This window comes from Aspergillus glaucus (assembly GCF_001890805.1).
Source record: "Aspergillus glaucus CBS 516.65 unplaced genomic scaffold ASPGLscaffold_5, whole genome shotgun sequence".
NCBI classification, from domain to species: domain Eukaryota; kingdom Fungi; phylum Ascomycota; class Eurotiomycetes; order Eurotiales; family Aspergillaceae; genus Aspergillus; species Aspergillus glaucus.
Genome location: NW_019170457.1, coordinates 568,168 through 583,962, shown reverse-complemented (window position 1 = coordinate 583,962; position 15,795 = coordinate 568,168). Strand labels below are relative to the sequence as shown.

Sequence of the window (15,795 nt, the reverse complement as noted above, 5' to 3'; positions counted from 1 at the left end):
ATACATACCACTAAAACCCCTGTGCATACAATTGTGGAGTGCATTCACTATACAGGTACCCCACGTGACGCCAGCCAAGGATGCACCTCATCCCAAAGGAGGTTCGTACTTACACATTCTCATTTAAACATATCTATACTGATATACTGATAAAATGACAGCTGGACAAACTCACCATTTCCCATCTGGGATTTCTGGCCCAACGCCGTCTTGCACGTGGGATTCGTCTCAATCATGCTGAAGCGGTGGTATGTGGATATTTTTTTGACCCCTCCGAAATCGGTGCTAAGTAGTACGTGCAAGTAGGCATTGATTTCGTCTAATCTACAAGAGGTACAATTCCCTCCATCCAACTTCATTCCAAGGGTTGCTAGATATCTAATTGACTATATAGTTAATTCGCGATGGCATCTACTCCGTCGCAGACCTCATGTCCATCGGCAAGACCATGCTAGGTCGCCGCCACGTCCTCCCCTCCGTAACATCCACCCTCGTCGAGCTCCAAGTTGAAGGCACCTTCCCCACCGGCACATACCTCGTAACCGTGCACCACCCAGTTAGCAGCGACGACGGAGATCTGGAAAAAGCATTGTATGGAAGTTTCCTGCCCGTCCCGCCGGCGGACACGTTTCCCGATCCCGATCCAGAGGACTATCTACCCGAGAAGATGCCCGGGGCTGTGATTCCGGTGAAGAGTATGGGGGTTGTGTTAAATGAGGAGCGGAGGAGGATAAGGTTGAAGGTTATGAGTAAAGGTGATCGGCCGGTGCAGGTTGGATCGCATTACCATTTTGTGGAGGTTAATCCGCAATTGCACTTTGATCGGATCAGGGCGTATGGGTATCGGCTTGATATTCCTGCTGGGACCTCGGTGCGGTTTGAGCCTGGTGATACTAAGACGGTTACACTGGTGGAGATTGGGGGACACCGGATTATTCGCGGGGGTAACTTCCTTGCTAATGGGACTGTTGACTTGAGTCGCGCGGATGAGATTGTGACAAAGCTGCAAGAGTCTGGGTTTGCGCATGCGCCTGAGCCCGAGGCGGATAATGCGCTGATGGCGACGCCTTGTATGATGGAACGAGAGGCGTATGCGCGCATGTTCGGTCCTACGGCGGGTGACTTGGTGCGACTGGGATTGACCAATCTGTGGATCAAGGTGGAGAAGGATTTCACGGCCTATGGCGAGGAATGCTCATTCGGAGGTGGTAAGACGCTGCGAGAGGGTATGGGGCAGGCTTCTGCGCGGTCAGAAACGGAGTGCTTGGATACGGTGGTTACGAACGCATTGATCGTGGACTGGTCGGGGATCTACAAGGCTGATATTGGGATCAAGAATGGGTTTATTGTTGGGCTTGGCAAGGCTGGTAACCCGGACATCATGGATGGCGTTCATCCGGAGATGGTCGTGGGTGCTTCGACGGATGTGATTGCTGGAGAGAACAAGATCGTGACGGCGGGGGGTATCGACACGCACATCCATTTCATTTGTCCCCAACAAGCGAACGAAGCACTTGCATCGGGTATCACGACTTTCCTGGGTGGTGGCACTGGTCCATCCACCGGCTCGAACGCAACAACATGCACACCAGGCTCAACACACCTGCGCCAGATGATCGAAGCCACCGACTGCCTCCCCGTCAACATCGGCATCACCGGTAAAGGAAACGACAGCGGCCGAACAAGCATCGAAGAGCAAATCCGCGCCGGTGCAGCCGGTCTCAAACTCCACGAAGACTGGGGCTCAACCCCAGCTGCCATCGACACTTGTCTCGAAGTCTGCGACGAGTACGACGTCCAATGCATGATCCACACCGACACGCTCAACGAATCCGGCTTCGTCGAGGAGACGGTGAAGGCTTTCAAGAACCGCGTCATCCACACCTACCACACCGAAGGTGCTGGCGGCGGACACGCACCAGACATCATCTCCGTCGTGGAACACGACAACGTCCTCCCTAGTAGCACCAACCCCACCCGTCCATTCACAATGAACACCCTCGACGAACACCTCGACATGCTCATGGTCTGCCACCACTTGTCCAAGAATATCCCCGAAGACGTGGCATTCGCGGAATCGCGCATTCGTGCTGAGACCATCGCTGCCGAAGACGTCCTGCACGACCTGGGAGCCATCAGCATGATGTCCTCGGACTCGCAGGCCATGGGCCGCTGCGGTGAAGTCATCCTGCGCACCTGGCAAACAGCACACAAGAACAAAGCGCAGCGCGGACGATTGGCGGAAGATGAGGGGACGGAGGCGGATAACTTCCGCGTGAAGCGGTATGTTAGCAAGTATACGATTAACCCGGCGATTGCGCAGGGCATGTCGCATGTTATTGGAAGTGTGGAGGTGGGTAAGATAGCGGATCTGGTGCTTTGGAGTCCGAGCTCGTTTGGGACGAAGCCTGTGCAGATTCTTAAGAGTGGGATGATTGCTGCTTCTATGATGGTATGTCCTTTCTTTCCCTTCTGGTATCTGGAATAAGTGTTAACCAAGTTTGAACAGGGTGACCCCAACGCCTCAATCCCCACTATCGAACCCATCATCATGCGTCCCCAATTCGCCGTAAGTCCCCTTTCCCTCTACCCCCATTCTATCCTCTCCAACCCTAACCCATCTAACAATGTATGCAGTCCTTCCTCCCCAGCACCTCCATAATATTCGTCTCCCAAGCCTCCATCGACACCAACACCGTGCAATCCTACCACATCCGCAAGCGCATCGAAGCAGTCAAAAACTGCCGCACCATCGGCAAACGCGACATGAAGTTCAACGACACTATGCCGAAGATGCATGTTGATCCCGAGAGTTATGTTGTGAAGGCTGATGGGATGCCGTGTGTTGCGGAGCCGGCGGAGAGTTTGCCGTTAAGTCAGGATTTTTATGTTTATTGAGCTGACAATTATGAATGAGGGAGGGAGAGAAAAACGTGTTTGTTCTTTTTGGGTGGGTTATATAATATGGGTATATTGGGGTTTGTACCCCCCTGGTCCCTGGGACGGAGTATATATGATATAGTAGGTCTGGTTACTGTACAGTACGGATGTTATGAGTTGACGAATATAACGTTTATTATGGCCATTATCATAGCCATTATCTAGGTTATCATTATAATATTTCATAAAGTAGTGAAGTTATAGCTCAATCTCCGGCTCGGTATGATTATTCCCCGCCGAAACAAGCGATACAAAACTCCACGCTTCATAGGTATCCGCTTGTGCTGCAACATACGCTGCCTTGCGACTGCGTCTGCGTAAAGTGGATGCTATTTCTGGGCCATCCTCCTGTTCTGGATCCTGGGAAGAGAACGATGCAAAGGCGGATTCGGGGATGGAGGGGGAGTTTGTTTGTTGGCTTTCGGTTTGGTGGGTGGTATTGGTATCGAGTTCCATGATGTCTGGGTTTGGGTTATGTGAAGGTGGTGATGGGGACGGAAATGGAGATGGAGCGGTTGATGGTGGAAGACGTGTTTCTGTATTTATGCTGTTATTGTTATCGTTGACGTTTCTGTCCTCGTTTCGCAGACCATCGTCTTCCTCTATTGGCCATGAGGATGGAAGTGGACCGAGATGGGATGTGTTTGGCAAGTTAGAGCGTAAATAAAGCCAGGTGCGGCGGATTTCATTGCGCTTGGCTCGTTCAGTTTCGGGGGTTGGTTCAGGGACGGTGAGGGGTTCGTTTGAATTGGCATTGGTATTAACATGAGTTTCGTGGATCATTTCCATAGACGAGGGAAGAAGTCTCCCCGAGGACGACGAAGAGGAGAAGTCTTTGGTGACGTATTTGGCTGGGAAAGTTGACGGCTTTGGTCTTTTGACATGTCTCTGGGTGCTGGCAAATGAATTGCTAAGGTTGAAATCGCTATCCGCGAAGCTAGACTGTTGACTTGCTTGTGGCGATGATCCTTCATCGTAGTGTGCTCTTTTTCTCGAATGGAGTAGGTCCTCATCATTTGCGATTGTCTCCCGCATGTGAGTGTCATGAGAGAAGTGATCACCAGAGCAGAGGTGCCCGAAAAGGGCCTGAATCGAGCTGGTTTCGTCCCAGGTGAGAGGGTCAGTCGTACAAGGGTAGACATCTTTGGGTTTCAATGCAGAGATCAGCTCGCATAGTTCGTTGTATGATGAGTGGCGGGAGTAAGGGAATTGCTGTATCGGTTAGCTGGCGAGAAACGCAAGGGAGCGGAATGACAACACTTACTATGATATTTGGAAGCTGGTTGCCTGCTTTGTCTTTCACGTCTGCAGATGAGCGTTGGTCACCCGCATGGCCACGGGATAAGATGCTAACCAACTTCTCCAGAGGAATATCCGTATCGTCTTTTATCCCATAGCTATCCAGCGAGAGCGACTTGCTCTTTGATCGAAAGGCCTCGAATAGAGCATCTCTAGTCTGAGATAGCACTTGACTATCATGAATTCGTTCGAGACATAGCTTCTCCAGCTCTTCTAGTGATGCCTGATCGGGCAGCTCAAGTTCATGCACTTGATAAAGATCGCCTGCGCCACCGCCAATCCCAACGTCAGGCAACTGCGAGCCATCCTGCAAGCGGCCGACGATTGGTTCTATGTAGACCGTTTTCTCGGACCTGGCGACAGAGCAGGGCAAGTCACACACGCAGCTGTGAATCCGCGAGTTTTCGTCGTCAGTGAGACACCCTGGGACTGACCTGTTTCCAAGTTCGAATCCGCACAGAGCTGACACCTCGTTGCCACCTCGGGCGAGGCTCACGGATCGATAGAGTCCTAGTTGGTATCGATCCACATGAATCTTTTCAATTAGCTTGAGTCCATTCCACAGTAAGGAATGCACATACTTTGGCATTTAGAGCGGTGCTGAGCGCCATCCACACTTCTTCATAGCCAAATGTCCACGCTCGGAAGTAAAAGGTGGTGTCCTCCGGATAGGGATTGACTTTTTGCAGAAGCTCTGCCAGTCCCTCAGCTTTGGATGGGAAATGTTGTTGGAGGTTCTCTGCACGAGCAAAGGTAGTATCGAGGTATATCTTGTCCAAACGCTTTGCGCCCAGGGTGTATGGGATCAGGATTGGATTCCGGACAAGACTGTTAACCCACCATGATTCCGCTATTCTAGTTAGTCACTTATTTTACTCAAGGGTAGGATTACATACCACGAATATCACCGGTATAGAGGATAGCTTTTCCATCGCCTTCGACAAGAAACATTACCGCACTTGTGCAGTGGTTTGCATCAAAGAGGGTAACGCGAATTGACAGCCGCGGCGTGAGTTCGATTTCCGTTGGCGTATTTAGTGGAATCGGTCTCTGCTTTGGTCAATGATGTACTTCACCCCGTATTATAGGGAAACAAACAAGAAGTTTGTATAGATGCTTGTAATGCAGCCTCCTGGATTCTAGGATACCCTTGTCGAAGTTCATACGATGGGGATATTTTTCGATGCGTAAGAGCAGCTGTTCTGCATTAGACCTGCAAGATAAAAATACCAATATATACAAGCATACCTCTCTCGTAGCTGCAGAACAATAGATGAAAGGAGCCCGGAAGGACTCCAGGCCCTGAAGATGGTCGCTGTGTACATGGCTAAGAAAGCAGGCAAGTGGCGGTGGCCTGTCTGGGTTTTTGCGAAAGTAGTCGACTGGTTGTTTAGCTTCGTTCAGCTCTTATATGGAAGTAGAGCCCACTTTGTATATAAGGGAATTCTATAGAGGTCAGTCTCGAGTCCATTGACTTGTAGTATGGCTCTTACCTTGAACGATGCCATCAAACGTCGACATCGGTGTGACTGAGGTGTCTAGTAGGACATCGCCCTAGCTGGTAATAATATTCTGACCGTATTCTGTATACAAGTATGATGAACTATGAACGACGATGAGGCTCAAAAAAAGGTGAGAGCGGATGACATGGCACGTGACCGCATCGGAAAAGCTTCCAAAGTTCCCTCTTTGGGAATTCTTAGCTGTAGACAGGTCAGAAAGCTACATACATACCGTCTCTTGGGAGAAGCAAACATGCCGATCTCACCGCAAGCTACAAGTCTATTGCTCTACTTTACTCCGATGACAATTAAACGGTGAACCAGACCACTTCCATTGACAACTAACAAGTACGAAGTTTTTTTTCTGGCCGGGAGGAGAATCCGACTGGAAAACCGCATAGCCCGCATTCTGACCAACACAGCTCACTTTTTTCTTGCCTTCTCCCACTTCAGACCCTCCCGGCCATGCTGGCATCCACAAGTGGAAATGGCACTTTTCACATCTTTTTTCCAGCTGGCCCGGACGACCAAGTGGCCATGCGCTAGACCCGCCGGCCAGCGCTGAACCGGAGGACTTTTAGAGCCAGTCGGGGGCGCGGCTGGACCGCCAATATTCATTCTGCGCGAATCGGAGGCATTGGATTATTTGATAGGACAAGACATTCGGCAATCATCATTCGCAGACGTGGGATTTTTCATCTATCCTTTTTTACATGCTGGCTGTGAGGGATGCGCTGGCCGGCATTCGACTCATCCTGCGCTATATATTGAATAAATCCCATCTGGAATATCCATATCTGTCCTTCTGTCCTTCTGTCGTGTTTCTTTCTGCTTCAGATTGGCGATTTACATCAGGAACCAGCTGGAACCCCGTGCGATGAACCTGTGAGATCTCTCTCTTGCGCCTGTATGAAAGCGACCACGTCGGTCTCGCAAATTTGAATAACCATTGACATTGCGGAATTCCAATTCTACCGAATTTACTCCATCTATAAATATATATACCAGGTCTAGGTGTTTCGCCAGTGCTTCATCGCGAGTCGTTCAGCTGCCATTCAGTGGCCGAGGCTTCACTCTTCCTGTCACCTCAGCGGCTTTTTATTTTTTTATTTTATTTTTTATTTTTCTCTCTTGAGCTATTTGCATTGTTTCTTTTTCTTCCTATATATTCGACCCGTCTATAATAATCCTCTTGAGACCGTCGTCTTTGTGGTTGTCTTTTCAGCTTGTCCCGCTGACTTCCCCGGATTTGACTATCGGTCGTTCTCCCCTTTCCGCATCCTTCTTCCTTAACCATCACTCTTTCTCTCCTCAGAAAGGCCTGGGTTGCCTTCTCTGGAGTACTGTTTCTCTAAATACCTCCTCATATACTATCTCCATTTTCTTTTGAATTCGTTCCTCCCCTCTCGTTCATCTCTCTACTCTCTTCCCCTCTCGTTCTCCGCCCTGCCCACCATGCATAAACCATCCCTTGGCCAGATCGTCTACAATGCGATCTTCCCTCGTCCTCGCACCAGTGATCCGTCTTCATGGTCGGCGCACATTACTCGCAACCTAGTTCCCGAAGTCCGTATCGAAACATCCACTTTCTACGGCTCGTTGGATTGCATCGAGGCCCAGTACCCGGGGTTGGATTATTCATATGGCCCCCATCGCATGCGCCTGGGTCGATTTCCCTGGCATCGCAGATTATTCCGGACTTTCGACGAGCTTCGTCTGACAGAAGCTGAGATCTCTTCTCTGTGTCGCTGGGAGGGCACCAAATCCGCGCGCGAGCGTTACGAGAAGGAAGCAGGGGTTAAGGTTCAAGACACCACGGCCAACGGTATTCGACCCGCGTCGCCTCGTCCCCTCCCATCCATCGAAGTCCACTACGAAGACGACGCTGAATCCGTCGCGGACACTGAATCGATCACCGAATCCCAAAGTGACGTTATCATCACCGACACTGAGACCACCGGTGTGATTGACGATCGAGGAGTGGATTGTCCCGTGTCGCATAATGTATCAGAGGATGAATCCAGCGATGAGGAGATGGAAAGCTGTGGCGTCGAATTGAACCATCGTCTTATGGCAGCGACGGCAGCGCGAGAACAAGGTGTCAATGTCCCGCTCGATGAAGACTGGGAGCAATGGCTGAAAGAAGCCGGCGAGCGTGGTAGCTACGCCAACATGATCAACGCGATTCGAGCAAATCAACCGCTGAGATTCGTGACTTACATCCCTCACTCTCCGCTGGCCCATTCTAGTCGGACTGGTGTTTCCTCGACATCATCTCCATATCCGGGATCTTACATCCTTTCAGATCCATCAGATCGGTCAACCCTTCGACGTACCTCCGTGCACCCTCGAGCGCGGTAGAGTCTGGATACCGACAACCACTTCTTTCCTACTTTCCTAACCTAATCTCTTTTATTGCGATTCAACGGGCAGCGCCTGTTCTCTAGCCGTCATTTGATATGGGGGTGCTTTCCTTCTTTTCTTTACTTTGCTTCTTACAATCTCTTAGTATGAGATCCATTCCGGCGTTCCTTGCTGCATTTTACCAAATCCGGTCTCTGGCTGCGAATACCTGTGTGGCTCTTTGCGTTCCTTAAGCATATTGCTGTCCTACAAATACCCCTTCTTTCTCGATTTGTTTGGTTTGGCCGTCTCGTTTTATCTTCAGATCTATCGTGAAATATAGCTATAGCTCAATACTTTTAACACCGCATAGAATGCTGTTGAGAGTGTTAATTAATTCCTTTTGTTAACCAATCGCCAGTGTACAATTAAGTATAATTCCATTGCGCTTATCTCCGTACTGATTCTCCGCCTGGGAGCTCCCCGCATATCTCCCGCAACTCCTACCAACTTCTTCTCGTTACAGAACCTCGCGCAATGAACGTTACAAATGCCATAATGAAGTGACGAATGGTCCTGCTGGACTTGCGACCATGACATTCATATTGAAATTCTTTCCATAGCTTGCGCTGGAACGATAACAGGCCTTGAGCTCGATCCCGCACCATGATCAGAGCCATTTTCTACAGCAAATTCGATACCCAGGAGGGCAAGTCAATCCATAATTCTTAATGCCACATGCCCACTGACTTCTACAGGCCCCAAAGTCGTCCACCAAGTCCCCGACGGCGCCATTGTCCCCTCCGCCGACGCGCCCTCACAATCCCTCTTCCTAACCTTCTCCGACATCTCCTTCTTCGTGATCCCACGCCAGGAACTCTGTGGCAACCTGATTCAGGTCTGCACGAACGGTCACCGAATCCTGGGTTATCCGATCTGTATCAAATCGCAGCGATACGACCGCAATGAGTTCATCTTCAACTTCTGTGTGGTGCTGGCGGAGGAGGAGGACTTTAGCACGTACAAGAGCGTGGTGCAGAAATTGGCGGATTTGATGCGGGAATTGGAAGAGCAGAGTGGGTTCTTGTCGAGGGATCATTCGAAGAGTGGGGAGGGGAAGGTGTATAGTCTTTGTGAGACTTTGATGGAGGATTTGAATAATTATTGTGAGAGTATGATTCCGATTGGTATATGCCCCGGCTTCCTTGGGTTGGTGTTCGTTGCTAACGGACGCGATGCAGACGATTTGAATACGTTGAATATCAAATTGTTTCCGGTTTATCCTGCTCCTCCGTCGGTCAAGGCGTGGCAGGTCCCCCTGTTCACCGTGCGGTATCAAGCGTTCATGGACGAGAATTGGGATTTAACCATGCAGCGAGTATGTACACTGTACTATTATCAATGAATGAAGCTGACAACTTAGGTCGTTCCCTATATCAACGGTGTCAACAGCGTCCGCATCATCTCCATCCTCGCCGACACAGACTTCTCCCTGACCTGTCGCGCAATCAAACACTTACTCTACTATGGCTGCCTCTTACTCCTCGACATCTTCACCTTCTCCGCTATCTACGCGCCAACAGCACAGTTCAGCTCAAGCATCGGTTCCGACGAGAACATGCAGCGCGAATGCGCTCGATACGTGAACACTCTCTTCGCACCACAATTAGCACCATCCCCAACAACACCAGGCCAAGCACCCGCAGCCCCCTGGTCTAGCGCCCGCAGCGACATCACCAGGCGACCAAGCAGCTCAGACACCACAGCCAGTGCAACAGGCACCGTCATCACCGCCGGCGGCGGACGATTCTTCGACCCCGACGAAGTCTGGCCACCCATGGGTGACGACGCCGAATCGCCCAGCGATCCCAACGACCCATCTACCGCAACAGAAAGCGCAATAGACAGGTTAAAACCGCACCAAGTCGTCGACGGCGTCGCTATCGTCGAGCTCTACGCGAGCCTGAAACAGGGCCAAAGCGTTAAACAGTGGTACGCCCAGCACAGCCGACAACTAGCATACATCGATATTCGGCGCTTCATCACATTCGGAATTATCAAGGGTTTCTTGTACCGCGTTCATAAATACGCGTATGCGACTGGGTCCCCCAAACACTCCCATAACCATAACCACCACCATCTCCCCGGCACAGGCACCAACAGCGGCTTCTCCTCACGAGGCCCAGGAACAGGCGCGAACACGCCTAGTATTTATGCCACGAGTGCAGGCGATAGCGAGCCCCTCATCGGCCGACGAAGCGACGAGTACCAGTACGGGACTTCTGCGCAGGGAAATCGGAGTTTCACATACGAGGACGGTGAAGAGGAGGATTATTTCATCGATGATAAGAGTTTGTCGAGGTATTTGGATGGGGTGCATTGTTTTGATCAGATTTGTACGGAGCTGGAGGTTAGTGAGAAGGTGTTGATGGCGAGATTGAAGAGGTATCCTGGGGAGGTGTTGATTATACATCGGTAGTTTTATGTAGTTATTGAGATACCTTGATTCTTTTGAATAGATGGTTTGTGATTGTGCATGGTATAGAACAGTTGTATAAGTAAAGCATGATATTTAAAAAGACCACCAACGCCATCGCCAGCCCATTCCGACTTGTATACTCCGTTTATCGTATCCATCGTGAAAGTAAAGGCAAAAAATCTATACACGAGAAAAGAAACTTATACAAAGAGATGCAAAGCAACTATTCCTGCTCCTCATCCCACCCCTCAACCTCTGCCTTCTCAAACTCTGCCATAACCCCCGGCTCAAAAACAGTCTCCCCAACAGCAGGAACACTCGTCTTACAATCCTGGAAAACAGGTCCAATGCAATCCTCCCATCGCTTTCTCCGATCCATAAGCGTCCGCGCAGCGTCTCCGATGGCAGGGCGCGCGGCGCCGATGTGCGCGCCACCGGCACCAGGCCGGTTTTTGGCCTGCGAGCCCTTTTTGCTCTTGCCGAGTGTGCGGCTGCGCTTGAGGTATGCTTGCTGGACTTGGGTGTCGAGGTCGTCGTGGATGGTTGTGTATTCTTGGTGGGCCATGCGTTCGCGGGCGATGTCGAGGATGCGGGCTTTGCGGGCGTTGTTGATTGTGATTTGTTTTTTGAGTTCGGATTGGAGGAGGCGGAGGCGTTGGGCTATGTCGTCGTCGTAGTGGGCGTCGTAGTCGGGGTTGTCGTCGGGGCCGATGAACCCTACATGGCGTAGTTCTGCTTTAAGGCGTTCGTCGAGTTGGGCGTGGTCTAGTTTTGCTGCGGGGACTTTGAAGCCTGTTGGTGATGCGTCGGGGAATGAGGTTGCGGAGGGTAGGGGTTTGTTCTCTGATTGTTCGGGTGCTGGGTTATCGAGGTCCATTGAATCACTGCCGTTCAGCGCGCCGTTGGTGGAGGGTTCCCCATTGGCGGTGCCATTTGTGAGATTTTCTTCGGCGGGAGCACGATGCTCATATCGCAAAAGGGAGTAAAGACGGCTGACCATAGGGCCAACTGATACCTGGTCAGTTTCTGCAGTATCATCTGTAACCTGGTCAATGCTGCCACGGCCCTGGTTCAGCGGGAGGCTATCGCCATTGGTCCTGTCGATGTTCATCGATCCGTCCTCTTCAGCCCAAGTATCCTTATAGTGCTTCTTTCCACGTGGGGGCATGATAAACGGAGTGACACGGTCGCCCTGTCTGATTGTTAGCTTCAAAGGTGCGCAAAAGTGGGAGAAGTTACTGACCTTCTCCTTGAGCCAAGCGATATCTTCTTCCATCAACGGGCGCACAAAAGGTTCGATATACGCCTGGAAGGTGTTCGCGCTGACTTGGTTGGCCGGCTTAGCATTGCTGAAATCCTTATCCGGCGGAGTACCGGCCATCAGATCGCTCAAATCACTCTGTGGGAATACAGCAACCGAATATATCTCTTTCTTATCATCATCCGACATCTCAGGCGTTACGTCGCGGATATGGTATATGGTTGGATCGTCGAATTTGATGGGATTTGGACCGAAGACCTGAACCTGGGGAACTGTCGGTGCCGGTTCGCGCTGATGTGACTCTGCGCTGTGCTCAGAGCCAGGCGAGCCAGCTGCCGCGGGGGCTTCCGTGGTGGTTGTCGCAGCGTTGTCAGGGGATGTTCGTGAAGCAGGAGAAAGAGGGGAACCCTCTGAAGCGACATTTTTAGATTTCTTCGAGGCTGGAGAGGCCGCTGTAGAAGGTTAGCATTCTGTATACATAATAGAGCGAAATTCGAGGATGCAAATGCACATGAATAGAGTCCAGGACAATATGACGAGCAGTGGATAGCAGAGGGGACACAAATGTAAACAAGGTAAACTCACCACCCTCAATCTTCGTCTCAGCACCATCCTGCCGAGCGACCTCATGCGCACCATGATTTAACGGGCGTTCTTCCTTGGTACTTCCTCCACGCTCCTTTCGCTTCTTCAATTTGCCACCTTTTATCGGTAAATCCTCATCTTCATCCACCTCGCGCTTCATCCTCGTACGTTCTCCAGCATCGCGATCCATCGATTCGGGTTCTTCCGGCACATCTTTTCGCTTCTGAGACAGTTCTCGAATACCAGCATTGCACACATCTCCGCGAGTGTCGGCCATTTGTGCGAGATTTTTGAGTTCTTCCACCAAGGATTCTAGCGACTTGGAGTCGGGGATGGGGCCGACTCCACCCATCCGCTCGAGGATCTCCGCATATTGCGACGAAGGTATGAGTAATTTGGAAAGGTCGCTGTCGAGGTAATAGCTAGGTGCAGGGACCGATGCGGTAGGGCCAGCGCTAAAACTGGAGCTTGGTGTCGTGTTGCGACTTCGCGAGGGGCGAGCTTCGCGACCTTTGCCTTTGCCTTTAGTCGCGGGCGCCATTATGAGGGTCGATTACGGATGGGAGGAAAAAGGGACGGGAAGGTATTCGAAGGCGATTCGAAGGCACGAGTGGGGTCGAGAAACAAAGAGCTTAACGAAGGAGTGCTGTGTTGTGGAATGGTCGAGATCACAGGCACATGTTGTAGAGACAGGGAGCGAAGGCAATGTAACCCTTATTCAGGGAGGAATGAGGAAGGATGCCAAAAATCAGAGCTGCAACATCCAGCACAGGTACAGGTTACAGCTGTGTACAGGATGGACTTGATCAGAGAGTGTATGCGACTCGAGGTCGAAGCCAAAGTTGGCCCAAAGAGGAAGAGAGGAGTTGGTGATAAGTACACGTGACCCCACGTGATGATAGGTGAATCTGGGGTACATTTTCTTGTTTGTTTCAGCACAGCCCCGAGAATTTGACGATAAAGAATAGCAGATCTAGAAGCTGGCCTCGTGAGGATAGTGAGGATAGTGTGGTATTACTGCGTTGAGTGCCTCTAATCCCGCTGAAGAATCCCATACTAATCTCTGTAGACCTCCATACGGCGAGTTTGATACGGCCAGGACTGCATGCACTGCAATATATCATATCATATCATATCCAGGGGCATATACTACTGTCCTTCTCGCTATGTTTGACTGGATTCAGCCGCGGCATGCTAAAAACGTCGGTCCTTCGACTCCCTCTGTGAACGGCGCTCTCCTTTCGGATACAACCATGCATTGTGTGATCCCCTTGCGGTGCGAACAAGGGCTTCGTGCCAGCTTGATTCCCCTATCCGTGTGACGTCCGGAGACGGATGCGTCCTGTCCGCCAGGCATTCTCTTTCTTTCTCTTCTTCTTTCTTCGACGGTTCTTCCTTTTCAAGGTGTTGCATTCCTCCCAAGTTTCTAGGTATGGAAGCAGTGGTCATGCTGGGTTTCAGCTTATCGCCGTTGGATATTGATGCGGCATGGCTTGCTAGCTAGAGTTTTTAATACTCTGGTCCTCTCGTTACTCCTGCGAATTCAGGCAATTTTGTGTGTTTCGCTGCTTCGTTGTGGTTTCGATCATTATGTGTATGGAACCCTTCCCTGAAGCCATGGTTTGCCTGTCATTCCATCCCTTCATCTGCTAGGAGATAACCAAAATATCTCTGGCCCTTTATCGATATACCATTATCGCAGAGACTGACAATGGATACAGCTGCCGATTCCCTCACCACGGCGGCCACGCTCTTTGCGGGCCCTGGGACGACAAATACAACACCATCCACCAATGTACGTGAGTTTAGTTCACTTAATCTGCTTCATTTTCTGTGGTGAATGAAGACTAACGTACCAATTAAAACTCTCACTACAGAGTAGCCTGGATTTCCGTCTCGTGCTGAATGGCAACGTCCAGACGCTCTCCACGCATAACGCTCCGGAAAATGACCCGATCCAAGGATTACTCTTTGTTCCCAGCCTCAACCCCCATGATCCGTGTAACGATATAGCTGCGCCATTTATACCTCCCAATGTCACGCGGAAAGAAGACGTCTCGCCGTTTGGAGATCACTCCATCGCCTTGGCGCCATGGATATCCGTCGAATGCACCCACTCATTTCTGAAAGCTTCGCGGCGCGATGAACCTGATGCGCTGATATTCTTTTTGCCTACCCAAGACGAGAAAGAAAAGCCCCCGTCGCTAGACGATCCGACATGGGTTCTGGGTGATAGCGACGAATGGAAAAATCGGAATGAATATCCGGTATATGCGATCCCAAAGCCGGATGCGGCGACGCTGATGCAGAGACTATCCTGGTATTCGGGGGATGCGACCTCTACCTCTCCGCACGGAAGTGACAGTAGCGTTGTTGCACCGCATCGGCACCATAATGAGAACGTGCGACTCTTTACATTCATTGACCTGGGTAAGTCGTATCCGCCACGTTCCAAGTGATACACAAAACGGCAAGGGAAATATAGGCAGCTGATATGTTGTCCAACCATGTCTCTTTCTAGCCAAAAACGGCAAAAAGATGCCCAGTCTCTGGGGGTTTATCCTCGCTATCCTCGGCACTATATTAGTCCTCAGCATGCTCCTGCTGGTCTGCTATCAGATCGTGCAGAAAAGACGTCGACGACGTCTGCGACGAAGAATCGAAGCTGGCGATGCAGATCTTGAGTCTCTCGGCCTTAACCAGATGAAAGTTCCACAAGAGATCGTGGACCAGCTCCCAAAATATACCTTTCCTGATGTCAACGCGCCGCCAGAGGCGCTACTACCCAACAATATGCACTCGCACCACACGAAGTTCTTTACCGACGGCCATGGATCGATAACCACCATCGAAGAAGAACCAGAAGACAGAGATGAGATTGACGCAGATCATGAATCTCATGTCCAACGACCACAACCTGCCACTACTACCACTACCACCGCCAACACAACCACTACTACAATAAACCAGCCAATATCAACTACACCCTCCGTAGACCGACTCAGCTACTCCCAGACCACATGCGCCATTTGCTTAGATGACTACGAGCCCGGACTGTCAATTGTACGAGAAATGCCGTGCGGACATATCTTCGATGCACATTGCATTGATACGTTCCTGACGCAGAATAGCAGTTTATGTCCGTTGTGCAAGAAGAGCGTGCTGCCGTCGGGGACGCATCCTATACCCGTGACGAATGTCATGGTTCAACGGGATTATATGCAGCGGAGGACGAATTAGTTTTCTCTTCTGATCTTTTCATTCTGGTCTATTTGTAGTTATTGGTTGTGTTATGATACCCCCTAGCAATGTTATGTATCTTGTTGTATACAAGTTGCTCTTTCATGTAATGACTCGGAGGCGATGATCATCATGCGAGTCAGCGT

At 50.6% G+C, this 15,795-nt stretch overlaps 6 protein-coding genes across 6 annotated transcripts; 4 read left to right on the top strand and 2 right to left on the bottom strand.

Annotated features, from left to right (window-relative positions):
* The first annotated feature begins 8 nt into the window (after positions 1-8).
* On the top strand, positions 9-3,103 carry ASPGLDRAFT_80507 (urease Ure). The gene is made up of 6 exons (XM_022550073.1): positions 9-101; positions 162-248; positions 307-333; positions 395-2,452; positions 2,510-2,569; positions 2,638-3,103. The coding sequence occupies exons 1-6, from the start codon at positions 81-83 to the stop codon at positions 2,896-2,898; spliced, it is 2,514 nt and encodes an 837-aa protein (XP_022403225.1). The 5' UTR covers positions 9-80; the 3' UTR covers positions 2,899-3,103.
* On the bottom strand, positions 3,057-5,816 carry ASPGLDRAFT_80506 (putative DNA repair protein). The gene is made up of 8 exons (XM_022550072.1): positions 5,733-5,816; positions 5,668-5,685; positions 5,488-5,621; positions 5,338-5,436; positions 5,136-5,289; positions 4,821-5,089; positions 4,205-4,774; positions 3,057-4,152 (listed from the first exon to the last, which is right to left on the bottom strand). The coding sequence occupies exons 1-8, from the start codon at positions 5,758-5,760 to the stop codon at positions 3,139-3,141; spliced, it is 2,286 nt and encodes a 761-aa protein (XP_022403224.1). The 5' UTR covers positions 5,761-5,816; the 3' UTR covers positions 3,057-3,138.
* Positions 5,817-7,196: 1,380 nt separating this feature from the next.
* On the top strand, positions 7,197-8,102 carry ASPGLDRAFT_121212 (uncharacterized protein; the record flags this gene model as incomplete). The annotated part of the gene is made up of 1 exon (XM_022540213.1): positions 7,197-8,102. One exon carries the CDS (start codon positions 7,197-7,199, stop codon positions 8,100-8,102), a length of 906 nt encoding a protein of 301 aa, XP_022403223.1.
* Positions 8,103-8,597: 495 nt separating this feature from the next.
* On the top strand, positions 8,598-10,621 carry ASPGLDRAFT_44345 (nitrogen permease regulating protein NPR2). The gene is made up of 4 exons (XM_022546011.1): positions 8,598-8,793; positions 8,843-9,271; positions 9,326-9,462; positions 9,508-10,621. The coding sequence occupies exons 1-4, from the start codon at positions 8,751-8,753 to the stop codon at positions 10,561-10,563; spliced, it is 1,665 nt and encodes a 554-aa protein (XP_022403222.1). The 5' UTR covers positions 8,598-8,750; the 3' UTR covers positions 10,564-10,621.
* Positions 10,622-10,786: 165 nt separating this feature from the next.
* Positions 10,787-12,950, bottom strand: ASPGLDRAFT_64795 (histone acetyltransferase NGG1; the record flags this gene model as incomplete). The annotated part of the gene is made up of 3 exons (XM_022548819.1): positions 10,787-11,755; positions 11,807-12,276; positions 12,410-12,950. The coding sequence occupies 3 exons, from the start codon at positions 12,948-12,950 to the stop codon at positions 10,787-10,789; spliced, it is 1,980 nt and encodes a 659-aa protein (XP_022403221.1).
* A 1,170-nt stretch (positions 12,951-14,120) lies between these two features.
* On the top strand, positions 14,121-15,649 carry ASPGLDRAFT_121058 (E3 ubiquitin-protein ligase RNF103; the record flags this gene model as incomplete). The annotated part of the gene is made up of 3 exons (XM_022540201.1): positions 14,121-14,204; positions 14,287-14,857; positions 14,931-15,649. 3 exons carry the CDS (start codon positions 14,121-14,123, stop codon positions 15,647-15,649), a joined length of 1,374 nt encoding a protein of 457 aa, XP_022403220.1.
* Positions 15,650-15,795: the final 146 nt, after the last annotated feature.

Bases quoted from the DNA above. Each gene is read 5' to 3' on its own strand.
- ASPGLDRAFT_80507 (XM_022550073.1), top strand. From the start codon at position 81: ATGCACCTCATCCCAAAGGAG. The intron at 249-306 runs GTATGTGGATAT...ACGTGCAAGTAG, and splicing joins TCAATCATGCTGAAGCGGTG to GCATTGATTTCGTCTAATCT. The intron at 334-394 runs GTACAATTCCCT...TTGACTATATAG, and splicing joins TTTCGTCTAATCTACAAGAG to TTAATTCGCGATGGCATCTA.
- ASPGLDRAFT_80506 (XM_022550072.1), bottom strand. From the start codon at position 5,760: ATGTCGACGTTTGATGGCATCGTTCAAG. The intron at 5,290-5,337 runs GTTTGTTTCCCT...TGACCAAAGCAG, and splicing joins AGCATCTATACAAACTTCTT to AGACCGATTCCACTAAATAC. The intron at 4,153-4,204 runs GTAAGTGTTGTC...TAACCGATACAG, and splicing joins ACCAGCTTCCAAATATCATA to CAATTCCCTTACTCCCGCCA.
- ASPGLDRAFT_44345 (XM_022546011.1), top strand. From the start codon at position 8,751: ATGATCAGAGCCATTTTCTACAGCAAATTCGATACCCAGGAGG. The intron at 8,794-8,842 runs GCAAGTCAATCC...TGACTTCTACAG, and splicing joins CAAATTCGATACCCAGGAGG to GCCCCAAAGTCGTCCACCAA. The intron at 9,463-9,507 runs GTATGTACACTG...CTGACAACTTAG, and splicing joins GGGATTTAACCATGCAGCGA to GTCGTTCCCTATATCAACGG.